Below are 26,085 nucleotides of genomic sequence, written 5' to 3'. Positions count from 1 at the left end.
TTTGAACCTCTTTAATTCTAAAATACTAGAATGTTTTTGTAGTGCAGTTTACGACTTGTGTTGTTGGTCTGTTATCTTCATGAGAGTTGCCCGATGCTTGTAGCTGCTTGTTCAGTCAGTTCCTGTCTTACTACAGGAATGCAGCTAGAAATTCAGTAACTTTTTAATTTCCTTGGTTATTTCTGTTTGGGTTTGGTAATGTAAATTTTAGTAAGATGTGCATGTGCCCGCTCCTTCATATAACTCAAACCAAAAAGAAATCACTGTTGCTTCCCTTCCATAGCAAATGTACAGAACCAGGCGAAATGGAAAATTTAGAAGAAAAGTATACTTAAAGTTCTCAAAAATCACTGGAATGGTGGGCTTTTAACAAGTCTTGTACATTTTATGAGTGGTTTTGAACAGCTTACCTCAATTCATAAATTGTTTCCAAAGTGTAAATAAATTCAGTTCATCATGTAGCATTTTACTTCTCATCCGTTAGAACTCTTGATCATATGCCTGGCTTTATCATAGAAACCAAGGGGAAGCACATATGAGGGAGACGAAAAGGGTGTGTCATTGACAGTTCTGTGGGAATTTAAATTTAGTCATACATTGAAATGCCTTGCTGAAGTCTGTAAATGTGTATTTGGGACTTTGCTGATTGGGTTAAAGTGTTCAGCCTCTTAAAGTTACTGCATTAACTGTGAAAAACATAGGAAATGGCCCATTTGTATATGTCAGGTCCCTTTCAAAGATTAGAGAAGGGATTTCACCTTTTTTTTTCTCTCTCCCCCCCCCCCCCGCCCCTTTCCTCTCTTACTGTGTTTTGTTCTTTGTGCTACCTCAACTCCATCACTCTGGTTGGAATCCCACTATACAGTTTGAACACATCTGTCGGCGAATTTAAAAGTTCTTCTGGTCAACCTGCACGTTCTCCTACTCTAGCTCGTCTTAATCCCTCGGCCTCTTCGCCCAACTTTTTAAAATATCTAAGGCATAATTCAAGTGGAGAACAAAGTGGGCATTGTGCACAAAAGAGGTGAGCTAGCACTTGTACATAGTTTGGGGTAGGGTTTGTTTTACCATGTCATAAATATGAAGCTCTATAGTGTAAATATTTAAAATAATTTAATATAGACCAAAAGTGGTAGATTTTTATGGGAGAGGGAACTCTTTAACTGCTCCGCTACTGAATGTAGAGCTGCTACTTATATATTTTTTGTTTTAATAAATAAAATTCTTTCAGACACATGGACACATGACTTTCTTTAGAGCCAGTTGCTCCAGAGCAACGTGTTGTTATGCAGCAGACAGCAGCACTACTTAAATTGTGTGAGGGATAAGTTGCCAAGAACCTGTAATCCAGCTCACTCTGTCCCTCCTGAATCATTCAGTTCTGTTCTGCTTTGTTCATGGTAACACAGAAGCATATTAATATCCTTTTGTGCCTGACATTAAGGGCAAATTGGCTAAGTTAACTAAATGGGGCAAGAAATAGCAGGACTGTGGAACGCCGATACAAAAAAACCCCACAACCAACCAAAAACCACAATCAAAAAAAAAACCCCACACCCACCCACTCTCCCCAAAACCAAGAACAAACAAACAAACAAAAAACCCCAACCCACCAGCTCATGTATTTGTCTTGGTTACTTTGAGCAATATCAAATGATACTTTTCTGTGCCTCCTTTCTTAGAACAAAAATACATACAGGGAACATTGAGAAAAGGACATTAACTCATCATTTCCCTGAGAACCTGAAACAAGTAGCTCCCTAAAAATCTTAACCGTGAAACACCCTTTGAGCTAAAACTGCTTATTTTAGCTCAAAAGGCTAATGAGACCAAATGTCCTTGGAAGCACTGTCAACAGTCACTGGCCATTGGCAAGCAATTTTTATTGCTGTTGCTGCTTATTGTTTGGTTTTGTTCTCTTGAGTGAAGGTTTCCTGTTTCCCCAAGGTGCTAATTCTTCTGATCCTGAGAAAATACTAAACTGAGAACCTTGTTTCACCAGTTTCTTCAGTTGTATTTGCTGAGTACTAACTAGTGTCTCTCTTAATTTAGCTTCACCTCAGAAGTATGGTATAGCTCGGGAGGAAATGTGAGTCTACAGTGTCCTCTCTACTCTTCATTTTAATAAGACTTACTTGAATCCTGAAGGTTAAATTCTGAAAAGCAGATTTTTCCAAGTAGATTTGGTAATGATTCTGCATGCACAGTAGCAACTTCTCCTTCCCTTTCCGTGTCATTTAAGGGTATACCATATTGAAGCTCTAAGCAACAAGACTGAAAAAGGAAATTGATAGGGATATCAAATGGGTTAATGAGTTTAAATCAATAAAGTCAAACGGCCCAAGTTGATTGTATTCTGTAAGTGAAATTACCACATAACTGTGATGGATTTACAATGCAACTGTAAGTGACACCTGTTTGCAGGGCACGCCATACTACAGCCTTATCTTCTTCTGGCTCAGTACCAGCTACTAAAGAACAGCTTTATTTCATACTCATGATTATTACCCAAGAGTATGCCCCCATTCCATTCACATTTTCAGGAGACAGTGCTGAATGCCATCCAAATGTATCATTGTGGTTTATCAGAAGCAGTTCTTTCTTAAACTTAGTTTTTCAGGAGTAAATTCTCCTACTCACATGCTTTTGTGTACTCTGCTGAGAAAAGGTCTTCTAGTATGATCAGCCAAGTAATTTTTTATGTTTTCATTCCATGCAGAAACTTCTTGTTTTCTGAGTTGTTCTGACTTCCTTCTATTAACCTTCTTCTGAGTATGTTGGGGGCTTGTTATTTTAAAAGAAGGCAGAATTATGTTGGCCAGAAGACTGTTGACGAAATTTGATTAGTGCTTCTGTCTGTTGCATAAGTAGACCCACAGTCCTAAATGATGCATCAGAAGGCTCAGCTTTTAACTTACAAGTTCCAAGCTTATCTGAATACAACCCTGTTAATGCTTTACAAAATGTTTTTTGCCAAAGTCTTATTTTTCATTTGCTAGCACAATGATTATCAGTGTCAGCTTTTCCTAACCTTTTCCTCCAAACTTAGTCAATCGTTGAAACTGATATTTAAGTAAACGTGCAATGATAAAGTTGGCGTCAGTTCTTACTAGATTAAAGGAATTTTCTTGACGCATGCACTTAAAATCTTGGGATATAGCAAAGAATAATAACTTCGTAGTACATTTATTTATATTGGAACCTTGTAGTTTGTCCAAACAAATGTGTATTTCAAAGTAGCACTTTGTTAGCAGTTACAGTTTTGACTTTGGTTTCCTTGATACTCAGGCCTTCAGGATTTAGCTGCTTTTTGTTTGAAACTTAGCAGTATGTATTATTTTTATTCTGTGCATTTATACTTCTTTGTTCTAAACTGTACTTTTCCCAACTGCACTCTCAGCATCTCCTATCGTACTGCCTTAAGGAAAAAGCTTCATTCTTCCTCTTCTGTGCCAAATTTCTTAAAATTTCTGGCTCCTGTAGATGAAAATAACACCTCTGACTTTAGGAGCACAACAAGGTAGGGCTCTTTCTTAAAGCCTGAAGGTAAAACTTTTCAAAGGTTTCTTTGCCTGAAATATTTCAAATGCTTCTCACACTTGCGAAACCTGATTTGTGCAACAGTTCACTTGCATGTATTCTGCATGTGATTGCAGAAAAGGATGGAGCTATCCCAGACTCCTCTCCCTTTAAGATTGCAGAACTTAGCCACTTTGATATTGTAATGGTCATGCAACTTCCATCGATATACTTCTGTGATTATTCCTGCCAAAGGACTATATTAGCAGTTTTCAGATAAGAGAATATACATGGTTCATCCTAAGCAATGTCAGTGTCCTCAAACTGGAAGGAGAGGGTGGCCTGTAAAATGCTCCTCCCAGTTGCTGCCAGCGCTATTGAAGTTCATTTATCCCTTTCAGCTTCAGCAAAGACTCATGCAACCATTTAGCCAATGGCTGGAATAAAGCAATGACTAGTTTAAAGATGTAACGGGTAAAAGTTATTAGTGGGATTTTTAATAGGAAAACAGCATTGCTGTTCGCTATTTCATTTAATATTCTGAATAAAAACCACCGTATGTAGTTTGTGGATTACATCAAAGGAGTAACATCCAAGGTCCCTGGACGCTGTTCCCAAGTTTGTTGCTTATTTTAGATGGTGACTTGTGAACACAAAGGTTAAAAGTTTTGCTCCAAGTCTGTGTTGTGAAGGAATATATTGCATATCCAGTTCACAGAAGGTTGGAAGTTCAGTTAGTGTTTATAAAACTCCTTGATGTGTCCTCATAAAAGGCATCAGCAGTTCTTTTTGTCTCCTAAGAATAATTGCTAGATTTTGCGGATGTCATTTAAATAGCAAAATGGTAAAGATACATTATGGTGTATGTGTCTTTAATGTGTTTAATACACTGCTGCAAAGAAAGCTGAAAATAAATTAAAACTGGAGAAAGCAGATTGCACAGAACTGCCAGTCCCTTTTGGTGAACCTGAGCAATGTTTGCAGCCTTGTATAAGCCTGCTGCCACAAAGCAAGCTTCACCTACCTAACACTGAGAGCTTGACCCAGCATGTGCGCAGCACACTGCACTTCTTAGTTGATGGTTCGTGTTGCTGTATTCACTGAAGACTGTGTCACTGTTACTAGCAGATTCAGGGAACCTACTCACAAGCCGTTCTGTGTTCCGCCATTTTAGCGACTATGAATCCAAACACAGCCAGCAGGCCATTGGTGCGGACAGCCCTGTAAGGACTCGACGGCATTCATGGAGGCAACAGATATTCCTGCGAGTAGCAACCCCTCAGAAAGCATGTGATTCTCCCAGCCGATATGATGGTAAGTCTGTGTTTATTTGCTCCCATGAATGTTGTTAGTGGATGTAGTCTGTGAAGTGTGGATCATTTTGTCTACCAAGCAGACATATTTGCCCAATGCTCTGTTTGTACTGTCTCTGCAGTTTCCCACCGACTTTTTGGTCATGCCAAGCTCATCAGCTGTTGAGTCTTTATTTTTCAGCTTCCTATGTAACATAGTTCCAACTGTGTCAAATTAACTAACTGGAGAAGAAATTATTTTTATGTGTACTATCTTAATGAGTTCTGGGAAAAAAATGTATCACCAAAGAAAGAAAAGGCGATGCTTCCGTTTCATCTTTCCATGCTGGAGTATAGAATTATGGACTAGAAAAATCCAGGCCTAGCAGAAGGAATTAAATTTCTTTTATGACCTCAGTTGGGTTTTGTAGCATGTATTTCATACCAGGCTGAATTTGACCTCGTGTATACTGCTCCAGTCTGTGATACAGTCATTTGCCAGTTGAGCCATAGTTATCTACTGTTCTCATATTTATTTCCTGAAATTCTGTAGAGCTAAAGAACCACAGACTAGAAAAAAATCACTGCACATGAGCATCCGGCTGCATCATTTTATGCATCTCGCTTTATGTGAGCCAGATAGTACAGCACATGCTGAGGCCAAGAATGCCTCAGAGAAGCTTGTGTCTGTAGATAATGGTCTCTGGCTCACTAAAGTTTGAATTTCACAGCTTGAGCTCTGCAAGTTCTACCTTCTGACTGATCTCTAAAGTCATCATATAAGAAATAAGAAAAAGTATAAGGGAACAGGAGGGAACAGTACATTATAGTAAATGTAGTAAAAAGTAACCATCTTAATGTCACTGAGACGTTTTTCTTGCATCTTAAAGAGAGACCTTGATTAACCGGACACAGCACATAACCAAACCGTTTCTGTCATTAATGCATTGCTTGCAACGTATTTTGACTGACAATGGGGTAAGCTGTATATGGGCATAGATGCCTCTCAAATTTAGTGCGCTTCAAAACGGAGTGATCTCAAGAGCGTGTTGTATAAACACACATGTGAAATGTTCTCCTATACTTCAAGGCAGATGAAGGAGCTGTTCAACCTTAGCTGTTCTGTGAAGCTACTGTTTTCGCAGGTTTGATGAATCTTTTTATGACTGGAAATAGTCTTACTTAGTTTTGAAAGCCACAAAACCTTCCCATATTAAATAGGAAAAGAAACTTCAAATTGTCTATCCAAGTATTTCCTCTGAAACATAATAGCTACAAGATACAATCTTAACAACCTACAGCTGGATAAGCAGAATAGTTGGAGATACAAGTGTGGCCAAAATGGAAAACAGGAAGTGCTATTAATAGGAGGAGCAATTTAAAATATCTGGCCTTTTTCTTCACTTTTGTTTTCTTTTTCTGTTTTTGTTCCAATGTACATATTCAATTTATGAACAGAGCAAGAAAACTCAGAGTTGGGGGGGGGGATTATTTATAACAAGTATTGGGTTTTTCCATTTGGGTTTTCATGCGTCTCCTGGAACATTTCTGGCAGTTGTATTGGGTTTGCATGGCAAGGTTTTGGTAGTGGGGGGAGCTACAGGAGTGGCTTCTGTGAGAAGCTGCTAGAAGCTTCCCTTATGTCCAATAGAACCAATGCCAGCCGGCTCCAAGACGGACCCGCCGCTGGTCAAGGCCGAGCCAGTCAGCAATGGTGGTAGCGTCTCTGGGATCACATATTTAAGAATGGGGAAGAAGAACCTGCGCATTTTGCAGCAGGAGAGAGGAGTGAGAATATGTGAGAGGAACAACTCTGCAGACACCAAGGTCACTGAAGAAGGAGGTGAGGAGGTGCTCCAGGCACCAGAGCAGAGATTCCCCTGCAGCCTGTGGTGAAGACCATGGTGAGGCAGGCTGTCCCCCTGCAGCCCATGGAGGTCTATGGTGGAGCAGATGTCCACCTGCAGCCCATGGAGGACCCCATGCGGGAGCAGGTGGATGCCCTAAGGAGGCTGTGACCCTGTGGGAGGCCCCTGCTGGAGCAGGCTCCTGGCAGGATCTGTCAACCCATGGAGAGAGGAGCCCACGCTGGAGCAGGTTTGCTGGCAGGACTTGGGACCCCGCAGGGGACCCACGCTGGAGCAGTCTGTTCCTGAAGGACTGCACCCCATTGAAGGGACCCATGCTGGAGCAGTTTGTGAAGAACTGCAGCCCATGGGAAGGACCCACGTTGGAGAAGTTCATGAAGGACCCCATGCTGGAGCAGGAGTAGAGTGTGAGGAGTCCTCCCCCTGAGGAGGAAGGAGCAGCAGAAACAATGTGTGATGAACTGACCACAACCCCCATTCCCCATCCCCCCGCACTGCTGTGGGGGAGGAGGTGGAGAACTTGGGAGTAAAGTTAAGCGCAGAAAGAAGGGAGGGGTGGGGGGAAGGTGTTTTAAGAAGTAGTTTTTATTTTCTCGTTACCTTAGTTGGATTGGTAGTAAATTAAACTAATTTCCCCAAGTTGAGTCTGTTTTGCCCGTGACAGTAATTGGTGAATGATCTCCCTGTCCTTATCTGGACCCATGAGCTTTTCATTATATTTTCTCTCCCCTGTCCAGCTGAGGAGGGGGGTGATAGAGCAGCTTTGGTGGGCACCTGGCATCCAGCCAGGGTCAACCCACCACAACAGTAAAGGATACTCACTCATGATCTGGTCTTTGTAGCCTTAAGAGAGCTGCTGTACAGATGATCTTACATTGGACTCACCATCACAGTTAACTTAGTAACCTCTGTAGTTCAAAGTAAATGTAACTTGCTACCATTCATCATCTTGTTCCTCTTTCTTTAATATTCTCTGAAGGAGAAGCAGCACATGCAATGGGATTTATGGGTTTGATAAGTTACCTGTACTTGTTTTTTTATTTTTTTAAAAGTCTTTCTCGCTCTTTTTAGACCGATTTCCTTTGGAAACAGAATTTATGCAAACAGCTGATGTATCACCAAAAGATCAATTTCAGCCAAACTGGACAGAGGGCAAAGAAGGTTTTAAAGATAACATGTTTTGTCATGTTCTGCAAAAGTAAGCATGAGGAGAGGGAAGCAAGGGAACATTAATGAGTTTCTCTTCATAGACTGTGACTCCACTGACCAATTTCTCCGTTCAGTAGCCCACACACCACTTCAGGAGAGCTGTAAGAAAAAAGGCTAGGGATTTTTTAAAAGTTGGTAAGTCAGCCAACCAAGAGACCCAGATCTCTGTGAGTCAGAGATAATAAAGTTTTTCAAGTTTAGCATAGGCTGGTTTACTAAAGTTTGTATTAAACATAAAATCCACCAGTATGCCTGAACTACGTGTTGCTTTGACCACGTGTGGGCAGGCACTGTCAACAAAATGAAACCGCTCTGTGGCTGTAGCTTCTTTGGGTTGTAATCAGTAAATATGCATGTGTAAGATGTCACAAGAAATAGACACAACTTTAAGCTTTATACATACAGAAAGATTTAGATCCTGACATTTGCAATTCCGTTTGTATAGGCAAGTGGTGAGCTGAATCTCAAGATGTATCACGTTCATCGCCACTCTGTGTGGTTAACACAGCAGGATATGAAGGTGTATTTACTAAAAGTTTTCAAAAAAGAAAGAAAGAAAGAAAGAAAGAAAACCCAGACGACTGGTACATAGCTTTTCCAGAAAGTTTGAGCTTAATCTTATGAGGTTCTGAACTTGAGAGATGTCTAGTGTCCTGAGTTCCCACATGAAGCTGACAGCTCTTTGAGTCCCTCTGTCTTGAACTTCTGGATCCTTTACTTCTTTAGGAGGTGCTCATAAGTAGTTTGAGCTAAAACTTCATTTCCTGTAGCTCAGCTAGAGAGAAACGACGGCTGGCTCTGCTTTGGTGGTTGCAGCATGTATTACCAGACAGAGAGCACACTGTTTGTTTTGCAGACACCATTATTTAAAAGAAGGGTTTTATTATACATGGAGGGTGTTTATTTCTTACTAGTTCAGGAGTAAAATGAAAAACAGTCCTAAATCAGTAGAGTTTAAAAAAATATTGCAAATAGATACACTAGAAAGCCATTTTTTCCTGCCGGTTGAGATTCCTGCCTTAGCTGATGACTGGACTCAAGGCAGCCACGCTCAGGCAAGTGAGGGCTCTGAGACAACAGAAAGACTGCAGTACAGGACACCATTACTTTTGGTTGTTATGGGAACAATGTCCCATGTGCAGGCCCTCTTCCAGCCACCTACTGCTTGTGGGTGCTGCCACTTTCCCTTTTCCCCACTATTTTCGCCTGCTTCTATACATAACTTTACAATGAAGCACACTGGAGAAGCATTATGGAATTTGCTGCCTGGCAGGACACCCAGGCTCTGGGGAGCCTGAAGATGAGGCTGATCTCCAGTCTGGAGATCTAGAAAGGATTTTCTGCATAGGTGAAATGATCTGTAGAGATTTTTATTGCTTTCCAGCTGGTAGCTGGAGGTTTGCAGGGTTGACTTATGCTAGTTCTATTGTAGCAAGCTACAGTTCAAATGTCCAACCTCATCTCCTGCTGTTTGCCGCTTCCCATCCCTAGAGGTATTTAAAGAACGGATAGATGTGGTGCTCGAGGACATGGTATAGATGGACTTGGCAGTGATGGGTTAACGGTTGGACTCAATGATCTTAAGGGTCTTTTCCAACCTTGACGATTCTATGATTCTATGATTCCCAAGGAACGGTTGTGCTGCTGTGGGTGGTGTGGAGCACTGGGGGGCAGCGTTTCTCTCACCACCACCTTGAGACACACTCAGTGTCTTGTCCTCTGATATTTTTCTTTTTTTTTTATTTGTGGGCTGGAATGAGTGTTGTATCCTGCAGAGTGGAGAGATGGAAAAAGAGGAGCACAGGTCACTTACAAAATGGATCACACTTTGATCTGTTACAGTACTGTATTTCTTTTGAAAGAAGGTTTTCGTTAATCTCTTTTTCTAAAGCTTTTTTGGCCTGTTTTCTATATATGAGTACACAAAATTCATACTGGCTCTCCCACTCACTGTCTTCAACATTTTAAGTAATAAAAGTGTTTCTTCAGTTCTTTGATTTTTACCTTTATACCTACATGCCCACCCTACTTGCAGCCAGATCTTCATACTTCTGTAGAGTCTCTAACAAGAGCCCCATTCTGTGGCTATGCAAATGGTTTAGGACTTCTGTCTTCACTGGTAAAAAGGTGAAAGGAACAATTTGATGATCATTTTAAATCAGCCAAAGTGTGGGGTCACTCAAAAGAGGTGATTAGTTTTCAGTTGCAACAGTTTTCTAGTCCCACTCGCGGTATTACACAAGCACTTGGGCAGGCATAGGGAGGCAAGCAGGGACACGTGTCTGGAAGCCAAGGGTGGGTGCTCTTACCCTGCTCAGGAGCAGGACACATATCAGTGCAGAGTGATCATGAAACTTCACCTTGTGCTGCAGTGCAGCAGGATATTTGCATAGTTTTATTCAGCATCTACAAATCTCTGTGCAGTGGACTATTTTCACTACAATTTTCACATATTGACTGTTCAGAATTGGTCATAGTGGGAGAACTGTTTTGCAGATTGTTAGAAACTCCCAGCAGAGTAAAGTTAAGTACTAGATTTAAAGAGGGTGTGAATAGTTTTCTGAAGTAAATGGTGGGAAAGTGATGGTGCTTGTTGTGAGCTTTCTTGCTGTGGGAGTGCTGTTGGCAGTAGACAGCAAGATTTTTATAACAGCTGTGTCAGTTTTAGGTTGGAGAATGGGTGATTTGTTTTAAGGTGAGCAGTGGGATGGAGTTACATGTTGAACAGTGAAAGAAATTGCAGTTTGGAGGAATGAGATGCTTGGTATTGCTTAGCAGTACTCAGAAAATAGATTCAGATAAAAAACCGGAACTTTAGACAGAACAACTACATAGTATTTTACAACTTGACTTGCAGAAAAAAATTCTTTTAGAAAGTACAAGTATCTCTGTACAGGAAAAAAAAACTTGATTCGTTCATTAAAATGAATTGGGTTTCAGTCTCTGGCAGACAGAGGTAGCAAACTGTTAAATCTTAAGTGCTGAAGAAAAGTTTGGATTTGAAGAACTGTTATTCTTAAAACCAGTTTTAGTTAGCACCTACCTATCTGTTTATGTGCTTTGTGGCGAGGGTTATATCTCTTCCATTATTTAAGCAAAAATATTTTTTAAATAATTTTGTAGTAGTATTGCAAATACTGTAAACTGTTACTTTAGCATTCTATACTTAAAATGTTCATGTGGTGTAAATTATTTGTAATGTGTCCTCCAATACTGTTTTAATGGGTGGTTTTTTTGCAACAAAATTATTATTAATTAACTAATGACTAGTTTTGTAAATGCTGTAATAAAGCCAGCTGATTAGAGTTGATTACCCAGTTCTGTCCCTCTCAGAGCACGTATATGCTCATAATCTTGATTTGCAGCATAGGAGCTTGGCTATATGGATTAAGTACCCCATATACTGTGTGACGGCGTCTGTGCCCGTTGAAATATTAGGGCATTTATTTCTCAGGGCTTGATAATATTAGTAAATGGGGTGAATTTGGAGGTAGTGATTACTTTTTAAGAAGCTCTTGGCTTTAAAAGAAAAATCAAACTCCAAAGCATCTCTCAGAGCTGATTTTAATCAACTGTATTGAAATACACAATTTTTCAAGAATTCCTCATTCAGCCATTGCCTTAAGTTGTATGTCAGACTAGAAGAACTTGTTGCTTCTTGTGATTCCATATCTGAAGCTTTCTGGTAACAGACGACTCCTGGTCACGTCACCACGTTTGGTTATGAAGTCAAATATTCCAGACATTTGTGTAAACTAATAGGAATATTATATCCTTGGGTACAGAAGTTTCCAGTTCCTCTTTAATTTTGTATCATGTATGAAAGAAGGTGTTGCACTACCTGAATCAAAGATCTGAAGAGAACTAAGGATGTTATGAAAGTCCTTTCTTTTAGGCAATTTAATGTTACATGACACTGAAAATTCTCTTGTTTTTTTGCTAAGCTGAATTTTGTAATGTTTAAAATGCAACAAAGAAAAATAGGGCAATGCAGAAAATAAAATGCTTAATGGAATTCTTCCATCCACATTCTCACCATATCTTGCCTGACTTCTTAACCCTGGAGAGCAGATGTGACTGGTAAACACTGCATTTAGAGAGGCATGTGTAAACAACTCCATGGTGAGGACGGTGGTAATGCATTATATTTGAGCCTCCTCTCTAGTAGCTTCCTATAAAAATAAAACAAGTCCTTCTTTTCTACATGAAGTGTTGCGGTTACTAGTCAAAGATGAATCCTGTTATCTTGGTTTTGGTATTTGGGGTTGGTTAGACTAAGTTCTTCTGAAAGAATGTTTTTAAAATTTAGGCTTTTAGGTGGGTTTGTCACTTCTATCGTTTTTTGCTTTGTGTGTGTGGTTTCTCTTAGTGGGCTTCCTTTTTTTCTTCTTGTTTTTGGAAAGCCTTGTTTAATACTGAGATTGATTGAATAAGAAACTATTGATCAATTAATTTTTTTCTAGTCAATTACAAATGAAATTTCCTAAAAAATAAGGTTTAAGGCGACATTTTAATAACTCAATGTTGGAATATTTTAATGTCCTCCCACAGGTCCCAGCAAATTCTCGATATTCATTGTAGCTTCTTCTGGAGCTAGTGAAATTTCCTGTTTATATCACTACCAGTCAAATACCGTCTATTTTAATTACTATTGCAGTCAATCACCACCTTTTAATGTACAAACTTTCTCTAGTGTGGTCCCTGGTAGCAGTATACTGTGATGCTTTCTTCACAATCTTTTGTACTTTGTTTTGTGTGTCATCTTCACACATGAGGGTTTTGTGTAATGCATTTGTTGATTCTTTTGGAGTGTAGCGATACTCTGCATCTTAGGATTGAAGCACTGCCATGTGAAGCCAAAGAGCTGAGTATTAATGAATGGATCTGCTGTACAAATTCCATCTCGGTCCATTGTTCCTATTGGCCTTTTCCTTTCTTGGGTAGTATAAGTGGTGGGAGCATCAGAGCAGTGCTTGTGAGGTACGTATGGATGCACTAGTACATTTGTGCAACATTTCCATCTGCTTCATGAGTAGTTTCATCTGCAGTTCGTTACCTTGCACAAGTTCTCATAGGCACTGGAAGTACACCGTTTCTCAAGGAATACTTAGTTTGGACCCACAGACTTGTAGAAGTGCATTGTGCCGAAGAGTAATTCTAAAGGGTAGTCAAGGTATGAACTTCAAATGGAAAATAACCTGTGTGTTGATAAAGTATAATAATAGTTATCAAGTCAACTTGCCCAGTCCTGAACTTTAAAGAGTAGAAGTGTGGTAGGCTTGTAGAAGTACCATGTGTGGAGGTAGAATTTTATGTGGAAGCTTGTGGGAAGGGAGCAACATATTTGAAAGGAGTACAGGTCAAATGTGGAACAGGAGTCAACAAAAGCTGATGAGGTTGGCAGATGAACAGGGAAGCAGTCTTTCAGTGTGTGCTGAAGTGTTCAGATCCTGCTTAAGTGCACTTGCTAATCTCATAAAGGTTTTGAAGGCTGCGCATTACTTGGATTTTAACACACGGCAGTTTGATTCGGTGGAACATGAGCTCCTAGTTATGTACAGTTCAATTGCTCTGCTATTTATCTTTGCTTTCTCTGCTATCCTCCAGATCGGTTCTGCATAATAATGAAATACTCAGTTTCTTGTTACAGTATTTCTGCTCTTGTCTGTTCTGGAGCTGGGAGCTGAGTGGCATGTCTGTCCATCACCTTGTTGCATATTCATGGACATGGGTTAGTGCTGACTTACCAAATGTCTGGTTTTTCACTTCGCTTTGAGGGATTGCCTGCACATTCCACCTCCCCCGCCTCCTTTACCAGCCAAACAGCTGATGCAACTCTGTAAACTTTAGACAAGCCACCTGAGCAGTTAAACAGGTTCATTTTGGTTTCTATACCTCCTGCTACTTGCCAGCATGGAGATGGGAGGGAAGGCAGGTTGTGAATGTGTTGCACTTTATCAGAGTAGACTTTAGACTTTCTGTTAAGTGTCCGCAAGTGATAAGAAGAAAGGAAGGATAGAAAAGGAGCTGCCATTTGGAAGGCAAAATCAAGCCTAGGACTCTTCCACAGAAGAATTAGAGGTGGGGTTGATAATACTAATTGTTCAACCTATAGAATTTTGTAACCTTTCTGTTTTCTTTTATAGCCTTAAGCATTGTCAGTTAAATTTCTATTAGTGAATACTGATCTTATCAGATTAGTCAGTAATAGACAAGAAATTTTCAGCCTAAATGGAAGCAGGACCATGGACTTGAGTAATTAGTGCTTTGCAGCGGTTCAAGTGTTGCCACAGTAAGTTTGGTCACTGGAGGACGAGAAGTGAGTAACATCTCTAATAAATAAGGTGATATTTTGTTAAGTTGGTACTTGAAGATCAATCCACAAAATTTACACTGAGAAAGTAGAATGTGCATGTTAAAAACAGGAAGATTTTAGGTCTTGGATATGTTCATTCATGCTTTAGGAATGCAATGTGTGTAATCCATTTCCTTGCATATGTTTTGGCAGCCTGGTTTTTTTGCAAGTGGGTAACCATAAACTGTCTCTGTAGGTAGTCTGATATTTTCTAACACATACATGCATATATACATGCATAAAACCGGAATACATATCTGGCTCTAAGGGAGATCCATAAACCACTGAGAGGATGTGTAGGGTGAGAAGAGATTTGTTTCCCCCAAGATGTACATGCATTCTATATTGGATGCTATAAGAATGCAATAAGTGAATAGACTACAGATGGCGTGCAGTGGATAAGGGTGTACTTATCTGGATCACTTTCACTTTTTGTGTTAATGTTTGGTGACCATTTTTGTTAATTCCTCTTTCTTATGGAAATGTTATTTGTGCATGTAATGCAGCCTTAAGAGAAAATGAAAAACTTCCCTTCAAGATGGTATTTTTATTTTTTTATGATTTTATTTTATTCAAGCAAATTAAGGCAGTTCTACCAGCATTATCCTTAAGAGCATTTCCCTTATAATGTTCTTTAGTATGCACTAAGAAAAATCAGCATGAAAGCTATTATGTGTACAGAACATTGTTTACAGTATAGTGTGTGCATCAAAACCAATAATCAAAATAATTTTGCTTTAATTGTCAATGCAAGTTGAGGATTATCAAGTGTGTGTTCCTTCTCTACCTGATGACATTTACCTAAACCTCTTTTATAATTGCAGATCTTAGCCCATGGAAGTCTTTCCATTTACTTGTAAAGAAAAAAAATCAAATTAATGTTTCCCAGTTTCTTTTAAGGTTTATACTACTTTTTTTTCATTGTATTGATATTTTTCATAACCAGCTGTATTTTTGAGTGCTTCTGTCAGTGTTTCCTACTTCTCTTTGCAACAAATGGTGATTATCATTAAAGTGTGAAATTTGTCCTTTGCCTAATTCACATTCTCGTGAAGTTCATTGTTCTGTGAAATCCTGTGGATACCGAAAGTGTGGGTATCCACACTTATATCCAGAGTGCAAGTTGTAAAGGTTTAATTTGTGCTGCTAGCTGAAAATGTTGCATTTATTTTTATATGTATATTTTAGCCCTTGAATTTAACTGTGGTAACAAACAAATAAATGTATACGGAAACAGGTGGTTTTGGACCCACCCTATTTGTCTCTGACTCTTTGAGATGAAAAGATTGACAGTGGCAAAACTTAGAAAAGCAGAAGCCAACAGCTGTGAACATTTCCATTCTTATTTAGTCATCTGAGCTTAGTTGTGCGAGTGCCTTTGAACAAACAAGAAAAGAATAGCTGCATATGAACCGTGTGAGTCAATATAAGGAAGCTTTCGGAGCAGATTCTGAAGGGGTGAAAACCTTGCTATTTTGTTAGTCTGTAGGGATGAGATAATGTGTGTGTGTGTGTGTGTTTAATTCAAAATCTTTATCACTGTGCTAGCCAATGATAAAGAAATGGACCACTGAGCTACCACGCAGAATAATAGTTTCAGGAGCGTCCCTTCTCCAGTAGCTGTTTGAAATAGCATGCACAGATGTACTTGTCCTTGGCTGAAGAGTCCGGGGAACGGTTTTTGTTGCACTGATTTTAAAATATTTTCTTGCATGCATAACTGGTCAGCTTGTCCTCAGGGAGACGTTCCACAGCCATTCAGTTTGGCTGAAGGAGAAGTGCTGTTGCGATGGCTTTGCGCTTGGGATTTGGTAGGAAGAGATGGGTGGCTTTGACCATTCATTTTAAAGGTGGTGAATTGAGTAATTTTTTTTCTAGATACAGGTTATATCAAAGACTATTGAGCCTTCAGAGAAGCTGTATAAAATGATAAAATTAAGTGAAACTGCAGCAGGCATTAAGAAAACGAAGTATAAGAACTTATGCTTCTTATGTTGAGAACTTGATTAAAAACAATGTTGTTTACCCTTTCTCTAAACAGAAAAGATTTTTCCATTTGCCTGAGATTTATTTGATGTTCATTTCCTTTTGTAGTGTTTTCAGTCTTCTTAGAATTACCTTGCATGCTTGACAAAAAGATACCTTTTGTGGTAGACCAGCAGAAGCCAAAAGAAAAAGTGCAGAAGGTTATGACATGGTTAAAATTAGAAGTGAGAGCAAACATGTCATAGGTGCCTGTCTCCCTTTCTGGCTGTTTACTTTAAGAACTGGTAATCATCCCATTGTATGGCCTTAGGTGGTGTTGTGTTTGTGCAGCTAAGGGTGTGTGTTTTTTTTGTTAAACACAGTTTAGAGATTATTCTTTAAATTATGTGGGTGCTATATTTGATTTGATCTGCTATTTGAGTCACGCCAGGTTTCAGCTCTGGGTTGTATTTTTGCAATTTCTCAAACTTGCCTTTTCCTTTTTCTGTCTTTGTAAAGCTGTAATTAGCATGGTCTTGGTGTATGGTACAATGCTTTTATCAGGTTATAGGAAAAAAATGTTCCAGGCTTTGGCCCATATGATTCTTGTTCAGAAGCAGCTTGTAAATCTGCTTGAAACTGTCATTTGGGAAACCTTGCTTGGTATTGCTACCTCCTATATATGTATGTATATGTGTGTGTGTATGTAGATATGTATGTATATATATATGCAATCTTTGAAAATGTGTCCCTTCGTTCACCTACTTATGAAATCTTAAGTAGTTCACAACAGCTTCTCTCTTTTAAAGATTACTCTGAATTGGGAGAACTTCCACCGAGATCCCCATTGGAACCAGTGTGTGAAGATGGCCCCTTTGGGCCAGTGAAAGAAGAAAGGAAACGGACACCCCGTGAGCTTCGCGAGTTGTGGAAGAAAGCCATTATTCAGCAGATACTGCTCCTCAGAATGGAGAAGGAAAACCAGAAGTTACAAGGTTGGTGAAGTTCTTGGTTACACCCTACTGCAATACTAGTTCACTTTTTGGTTTGCTCTGTGGCGTTGGCTGTGGATTGGACCAAGCCTTAATGAAACATTTTAGCAACATACAGGTAAATCCATTTAGCAACATCTTCCTCAGCTCTCATTAGTGTAGGTCACAATTTACACTTTTTTTTTTTTAATCACTTCACCTTATTATTTGTTTACTTGATCTTAATGGGTATTCTTTTAGTTTTACCATGGCTGGGTTTTTTAGTCTGGTGTCTAGAAGCTCTGACAAGGAATTCAGCACAATCACTATCATGAACTGACTTCTTTTCTACATTCGTATTCATAGGTCATTGTCTAAGTATTGGTCATTGCAATGTTCTGTTTAACCAGTCTTGAAGTTGAATTGAAGTTCTTAAGGAGCTGGTTGTGGACTTCTATGGGTGCCTGCCTGTGTACATACACTGTGCAAGCAAGGTTTGTATGGAGCAGTAGTGACTTAGATCAGTCAGAAAGGTGATGAGAAGGAGCTTGAGGAACTGGAATTTGCAGTTGTTCTTAACCAATATTTTTCTGTGGCTGAATGGATAGCTGCAACAAATCTGTCGTGGTGGCAATTTTTACACATAAAATGCAGTTGATTAAAAATACACATTTTATTGTAGCAGCTGTATACAGAATTACAAGTGTTTGCCCTTGAGAACTGCTCCTTTGAAGATATGAATGATGAGGACAGAAGTGTTTATCTGACTGATTTTAGATGTTCAGGCAGGGAGTAGGCACCTGGATCCTCAAGGGGTGAGGTACCTGGCATGAAAATGGCAATTCTTCTTTGCCTTTGTGTAAACTTGAGGAAGGATTGTCTTACAGGAAGAACAACTGTGTAGCGAAAGGGCCCAAGCGTGTGGAAAGGTCAAGATACCAAACATGAAGTCCTTCTTTAAACTTGGGCTGCTGGCTGGAAGGAGAAAGCACCTCTCTCAGACATTGGACATTGTAGGCTATTTGCTCCTAGTAGTATAGCTCTCCTATTTCAACCCTGATATCTGAAGGACACCTGATACCTGCATTTCCTAAGAACCCCACAGGTGACAGGCATGTTCCCAGCATATGTGCTTGCTAATCCAGTAAAATAAAATACGGCAATGGATACCAAATATACAACGCCCTTGGCTAAGGGGCCAAGACCATCTGGAGAAAGAGGTACCGAGAGCAATGATTTTTACAATCCCTTCAGCTTAGAGCAGTGCTGTCATAAATGAGCTCCTATCAAGTTGTTCTGTAACTTGGAATTTTTATGGGACCTAGCATTTAGAAATAAATTTTCTCTGTTTCGTGTATTTATACTCCTGATTTTTTTTTTAAATTATGTTGTATTCAAGTTATCTGAACCTACAGCCTGCAGTCAAGTTTTTGGCAACTGCAGGACATTAATATCCATAAAAATTTTAACAAGTTTAATCAGCTGTTCCCATTTTGTCTGCCCAAAAGAAACAATTGCAAAACTGTCACAAATTCACTAAGATGAACATGTCTGAAGGTAGTTAGTGAATGAATGAGGCGGGCGTTGGAATGACTGAAGACCCAGGCTGTGCAGTATGGACTGTGGAGTAAGGAAGTTGTCGTAGGTAGCTGCTGCATGAAGAGCTCAGATGGTGAGTCAGTACTTGAAAAAACAGGTGACCATGCTCCAGTGAGCACAGCTCTGTAACGTAAAGCCACATGTTCTGATACTTTTGTCTCTGTGAAGTAAAAATAAATATTTTACATGCAGTAATAATTCTCAGAGTACTACTGTTCAATACTGAACAAAAAATTAAAATTAAATGTACAGCATGTTGCATCTTTACTGATAATGCTTAAGTGTGATATTGGGAATTGGGTAGTGTCAGTAGCTAAGATAAGCTTCTTGATAAAGGCATATTCTCTCCTCAGTCCTTGCATGTCACTCCGACAGTCACATTTTTGCATGTGGCATAAGATGACTGAATAAAGCAGAGAAGTCTGAAAAGACTGAAAAGTTGCCAAGCACCAGAAGACACTTGTTTGCAAGAGGTGGAATATTGAATGATTTCTCTGAGTTTGTTTTCATATAAGCTGAAACTTAAATGCCATTTTTAAGTTATCCTCATACAATACTGCCCGTGTTGGTTATTTTTTTTTTTTTTTAATATTCTAATACATAAATATGTTGTATTTGACCTGAAGAAAATGTGAAGAAGTTGACAGTTAGATACACAGAGTCACTTTCAGTGTGGACACACAGCTACAATAAAGCTGTCAATGCTTGTAATTACATGGTTCTATGGTTAAACACTGAATATAATCTACAGGGAAAAATCAAAAGCCACAAGAAACCAGGAATAAAAAAAAACCTAAGGAGTAAAATTAAGCTACAGCTGTCTATATCAGGATGGGTAAAGTGTGTGTCAGTACACTTGCAGCCAAAGTCATGTTTTAAAATTAAATATACTACTTTGAAGTGAAAAGTCAAAAACTAAATTAGAAAATGTTAAAAGTAAATACTGTGAGGTCCAGATCTTGCAGACACTTAGGTGTCATCATAACTCACATGCATAACCTCACTGAATGAAATCATTCACATGTGAAAACAACTACAGGATAAGGAGGTAAGGTGGACACGTTCCAAACATAAGCACTTCTTTTCTTTTTCCATTTTCAAAATCTGGAATCTTGTTTTAGCCAGTGGGAGTACAGGACAAGCTAACACTTTGCAGCTTTCAGAATTTGATAATCTAAAAAACCTTGATTGCAGATACAGATCTCAGAACAAGATGAGCTTAGTGCATTGGCATTTTAGTGTCATTATGGGCCATGTAAATTTCAGGCTACTTTTAACTGTTTAGTAAATTTATATAAACAAGTTGAACATAGAAACAATGGCGAGTTAAACTAACAAAAGGTAAGATCCTTTTAACATAGATTGTCTCAAGACTGTCACGCATAGGAGTATGATCTTGTGTGTTCATACTGTGAAATCATCAAATGTAGCAGTAGGCTTATGATGTATGGCAGAATGTCATCAAAGTGAGTGTATCTTGTTAGCATTACAGTAATGCATCATCACAACAATGAAGTACTGTGAATACATCATGGCAACTTAATTAAAAATCATGGTCACTTCATGAAACACTTTCATAAACATGTTCCAAATAGTGTTATTTGTAATTTGCTCAATGGGTGTTATTGAGGAGAAGTATTTTTTAATTTTTGTTTAATACTATAGAACCTTTTCAGTCCTTTATGCCTTTTGAACCTGTGCTCTGCTCATTTTTGCAAGTAGAGAGCTGCTGGTCGTATCCCAGGACTCTTGTCCTGGAATTAGGTGTGTTGAGTCCTCAGCCACATTACAGCCCAGTTAAAAAAACTGAAATACCCATTTTCTTCAATTCTCCATAGACTTACCAGAGACGACGTCACTCCTTAGTGCTTTCTTTGTACCTTCGTCTTGGTTTCCTTATAGCCTTTTCTTTCAGTATTTCATGCCTTTTAGGAATAGATGTCTGACACCTTTCTGATCTGCACTGCACCTTTTTTCTCCATCTGAGCTGAAAGACCACATCTGGTTTTTCAGTCTCGTGACCTGCACAAATTCATCCACTGTCCCAAAAGGTGTTTTAGTATTTAGTTGATGTGAATGCAATTAATAAACCCTTTTTTCCAGGTACATTCTAGTACTAAAAAGCCCCCGTCGAAACAAAACTTAAAAGCTTTGCCGGGAGTCCCTTTGAAATTCTCACTCCACTTCTAAATTTTGGAATTAACACTCAGCTACAGAATTCATTTTCATTTTTGCCATGGTTTTTTGATGCTTTCCCAGCTATTGATTTTTTTTTTAATCCCTTGTAGATAACACATGAAGATACAGTGCAGTATTCTTATAAATTGTAATCTGAGAAAATCACCAATACTGCAGTGCATCTCTGCTCCAGGAGCTCTGATGATCTAAAATGTCTTATTTAAGACTGACTTATGCATTAACCCTTGTTCTGATTTCTTCAGAGAAGACTTTAAGAGAGCCTCATGTATATATACTGTTTATAGTCCTGTTTGTGTTCAGGGTTCTGAAATTTTCTGTACTATTATGGAGCTGTATGCATAAGAAATAGATGAATATATTGGTTCTGTATTTTTATTTGGTGTAGGTCTTCTGCACTAATTCTTTTTAAGAGCTGGGAAACTGAAAAATCCTGTTAGGAAAATCTTGCATTTATTTCATTAGTCATTATCTCTCATGTTTCTTCTGATTTAAGAGCTGACGAGCTGTAAGGAACTTAATTTAACAGGCCAAACACAGCTAATATTGCGTATAATATCTTAAAAAAAAAAACCAAACCAAACCAAAACAACAACAAAAAACCCAAACACCCCACAATCACAAAAATTTAGACATGTAATGTTTCAGAATTAATAGGGTTTAATTTTAGGTGGATTACATGATGAAGTTCTAAGGTAAATTAATAGTAAACAGTATTAACTGATACATTCATGATATCACTTCCTAGCTTCAGAAAACAATTTGCAGAACAGACGTCTGAAACTTGACTATGAAGAAATCACACCATGCTTAAAAGATGTAACTTTGATTTGGGAAAAAATGTTGAGTACACCTGGAAGGTCAAAGATTAAATTTGATGTGGAAAAAATACACTCTGCTGTTGGGCAAGGTAAGCACAGTTTGTTATTTTGAGTTGTTGAAATGCATGTAAATTGTATTAGAAAAGGAGTAGGGTGACCTCTTAGCCACTCCTTATAACCAGATTCTCACTAGAGCTGTTACTCAGGTTGCTGACTGAACAAGTAAGAATGTTCAGAATCTTTGTGGTTATGTGTGTGCGAGTAACAGTCCCTTTCAGCTGTAGCTGCAATTGTATTACTGGGGTTACAGTACTCGGTATTCATTTTTGAATGACATTTGTCCTTACAGCAGACTCATACAGTACCTCAATGAATTACAATTGTTGCAATCTGATTTTATAAATTAAAAGTTATAATTAAAGAAAAAAGCCTGGATAATGCCAAAGAAATGACTGTGTAAATAACTGAAGAAACTGTCTGCACTATTATCTGGAAATTCTCTGTTCCAGCCCGGGTAGTGTGTGTGTATGCAAACAGTATACAGGGATATCTCTGTAGAACTGCCTTTTTTCTGAGTTCAACAACGCATTGTACCTGCAAACACCACTTACAGCCTTCCGCACAACGGCAGGGCTGAGCAACCAGCCCCTCTCTCCACTGCGTCAAAAATAATATAACCTAAGGATGTTTTTTAAATGTTCTAAGAAACTGGGTTATTACTCAATGTTACTTGTGGCATGGTTGGACCCAAAGCCTTATGCTGAGTGCTGTATGTAGCTGATGGTGAAGATGGCTACTCCAAGGAGCTTTTTATAGTTCTATACAAAGCTTTCCAGTGTGTAAAGGAAGCGTCAAGAATTCTCCACTAGCAAAGTTTAATATTTTAAATATTGCACCTGCCTGTATGCAATTATTCAAGCAAGTTAAACCAAATTGTCCGTTTAAGATGACTAGGTAAGTCCAGATTTCTAACAATAGCAAATACCCAAAGCACAAATCTCTGCAGATTAAGGAGAGCTCATTATCACAGGTTTCTTTCCATTCGTGTAGGTAAAGGGCTCTGTCCAGTCAATATTTAAGCATGAGAAAAACTTGGTTTCTGTTGATAGTCCAGTGATGCTGGCCTGTGTTAGAGTTCAAAATAAAACTTAAAAAACTTGGAGTGATGGAAAAGAAGTAAATAAATAAATAAAACCCTGCTTAGTGGATTGCTAATAAGCACATACAAGTTGCCAGTAGATGGGGAAATTATCCCTAGCTCTTGATGCTATTATTATGCTCTGCTCTCTAGAGCCCAGTTGTGTCATAGTTCTTAGTGTGAAGTGATGTCAAATTTCACACATACACAGAAATGCAAAATGCATTTAAATTGAGTTAGCAAGTTCTAATTTAGACTAAAACCATTGAAAATAACTTGAGTAAGCAAAGCAAACAGGTAAGAAATGCAGGTTTCAGTAAGCATGGAGCTTAGATTAGGATAACAAAAATATATTGTTGACCTATAATGTACACTGTAGTAGATGTTTAAATATAGTGCATCTTTCATTTAGGAAGTAGTAAACTAAATACTTTATTTTACATGTATGATGCAGCATACAGAGATAAACTTAATATCGGACTACTTCCTTAAAGGGAATTTTAATTCATTTGTAATTTTGCAGCTGTAAATGTGCACTATTAAGCCAGTTCTACCTGATGTGACACATTCAACCTCACTGAAGCTAATGGGATTTTAGATGTGTATCTGAAGAGAACCTGTCTCGTTCAGTGTCTGAAACAGCACTTTCTCTCACTGTTTCATGTTGGAGACTTTTTGATAATTGGTTTAAGTTCCCTAAAGTAATTTACAGAAACATTCTCTAAATACACTTGTGATGTGGATTCAAATATTATACGTTTCTACTCGCATTTCATTTTCAAGCAATTGCCTCTGGATTATGATAGTGTAGTAAAAATAAGTATTGCAGAGATAAATTCATATCCTTTTGTGCTTATATGACAGAAGGCAGTGATATGTTTTGTTATTTTTCCGTTTAAGTTGTATGCTTGAGTTAATTTTGATTTCTCCTATTGTTGTTGTCATCTATATGTTACATATGTATCAAAAGAAAAAAACAGTCCAAAAAACCTTAAGCCATAAATTACTTCAAACTAATATCTGGCTCCAGTACATCATGGATTAGACAGAATACTTTCCCAAAGAACAGTGTATTGATTTCTTGTGTATATGATTTAATAGTGTCAGTCTTGTGCTGAATAAAGTATGCACGTAACAATAACCTTTCTGTTACTTTCAGTGCTTTGCATATAAATACAACTGAAGGCTACCATTACCTATGTGAAATAGTTCAGTAGCATCATCCCTTTTTATAGAGAAAGAAATTCAAGCTTTAAAACATTTTTGCATGTACCATTCATTCAGCAAACCAGTAGCAAAACTAGAAATACAATACTTGCTTTCTGATTATCTGCCTTCTGTTGTAGTCTCTAGATCACATCTCATTTGTAGTTGTTTATACTTTTGGTACGTGTGCATCCTGCCTTCCTAAAACTTACTCCTAACAACAGTATCAGTGCTACATTAGTGAAAAATGTTAAGTAGTTCTATTGCAGTGCTTTATTGTGTACTTTACATGGAAAAATGGGAGATAAACATAAAACTTTTCAGAGACAAGTACTGCGATTTTTGCTCCCTCTTCTAGTACTTCTCAGACTTGATGTAAGCAGTAACCTTAGACTTAGGCAGCTCACCCTGTTTCTACCTTAAATCTCTCCTGTTAAGATGCTGATCTCTTTTATTGGTTGAGGAAGTGTAAGCACTGTAGTTTGATCTGCTTTTACGGTCTGCTGGAGATAGCACGTATGGATCTAGCAGATAGGGATCTGCTTGCATATCTAGCAGATATGGATCTTCCGTTCCTCAATCCTGTTAGCTCAACTATAGCTGAACCCTCAGTATGAGTACAAATTACTGTTTTAATGACTTTCTTCACTCAGGAGTACCACGTCACCACCGTGGGGAGATCTGGAAGTTTCTAGCAGAGCAGTACCATCTCAAACATCAGTTTCCAAGTAAACAGCAACCAAAGGACACACCTTATAAAGAACTCCTAAAACAACTAACTTCCCAGCAACATGCAATACTTATTGACCTAGGTAAGTACAGTAGTGGTCTGAAATTAAAATAAGGGTTTTGTGATCTCTGGAAGAGAATTAAATAAAAGAAGATAACACACAAAAAGCCTCTCACTATTTAATAATAGGTTGTTGGTAAGAACTGCTTTTAATCTGGTATAAGGGGGAACTATTACTTGACACTATTAGGAAAATGCAAAATCTGCATTTCAAGCACAGAGATCCTTTGCAACATGTGGTAATAAGAGGTCGCTAGATGTAACTGTAATGTATCTGTATTTCAGATATTGACAGTGAGCTCCACCGGCCCATGGAATACAAATTGTCAAGAAAGGAAGTCATTATTTAAGTACAGATTTGAATCATGTGCTATTCATTCCTGATATCCAGTGTTTGCTGTCTCTGTTAAACACTTTTACTTGAAATGATGCAGAAGTTTTGCTTTTTGCTTTTTTTTCTTTTTTTAATGGGTAGTTGATAGCAGTTGGTATTTTTACTCGTATTAAAACAATTATGAAAGAAGCTCTTTTTAATAATTTTTTTAAAAGGCTCTTTTTAAGGCAGGTTATTCACACTGCCTAATTTTAAGCAGTAGCTGGCTCCTGATTTAGGGACAGTGAATTGGTCTGTGGAGGCACATATACTATAGTACATTGAATTTAGTAGGGAGGGATTAGGAACAAAGGCTCTTAAATTTGAAGTGACTGGTAGGTGGGCTTCAGGCAGGCTTTTGGTCTTCTTGAATAGAGTTTTCCATTTTCCCTCACATTTATTGTTCAAAGCTGAAAAAGTTTTTTCTAGTATTAGAAGGAAACATGAGAAAGGAAATCTAAATGGAATTAAATGATTGTTTTATGGTAGGAGCAGAAGAGGCTGCTCCAGATAATTGTGAAAGAGCAGTCTTCATATACCTCAAAACAATTATGCCATTCTTAACCATTCCTTTTACTTCTCCTGGTCCTCTTCCTTTATCACTTTTAGTTCCCTTGTGTGAGATTGTCTTTCGTTGGTTGACTCTTGCCACTGCTAGACTAAGACGATAACAAAACCCAGGCACATTTAATAAGACCAAAAGTCAGTATGCTTTGTAAGGGGTGGATCAGTATTAAACATTGTTACTGTCTCTGGTTGCTGCTGCTGCCAGATGGTTTTGTT

General features: G+C 38.4%; 1 protein-coding gene across 3 annotated transcripts in view; it reads left to right on the top strand.

The window, feature by feature from the left end:
• Positions 1-26,085, top strand: part of TBC1D1 (TBC1 domain family member 1) — a 117,642-nt gene that overhangs the window by 73,464 nt on the left and 18,093 nt on the right. For 2 of the 3 annotated variants that reach the window (XM_082315163.1, XM_082315164.1), the window contains exons 13-16: positions 4,694-4,833; positions 17,018-17,203; positions 21,723-21,884; positions 24,793-24,951. In XM_082315163.1, coding sequence (XP_082171289.1) covers positions 4,694-4,833; positions 17,018-17,203; positions 21,723-21,884; positions 24,793-24,951 — 647 coding nt within the window. Of the gene's footprint in view, positions 1-865; positions 1,025-3,400; positions 3,521-4,693; positions 4,834-17,017; positions 17,204-21,722; positions 21,885-24,792; positions 24,952-26,085 lie in introns of all 3 variants that reach the window. The other variant, XM_082315165.1, reaches the window with a different exon arrangement.

Source organism: Platalea leucorodia, assembly GCF_965183815.1.
Source record: "Platalea leucorodia genome assembly, chromosome: 6".
Lineage (NCBI taxonomy): Eukaryota > Metazoa > Chordata > Aves > Pelecaniformes > Threskiornithidae > Platalea > Platalea leucorodia.
Note: the sequence above shows the minus strand (reverse complement) of the source record. Positions and strands in the feature narration are given on the sequence as shown.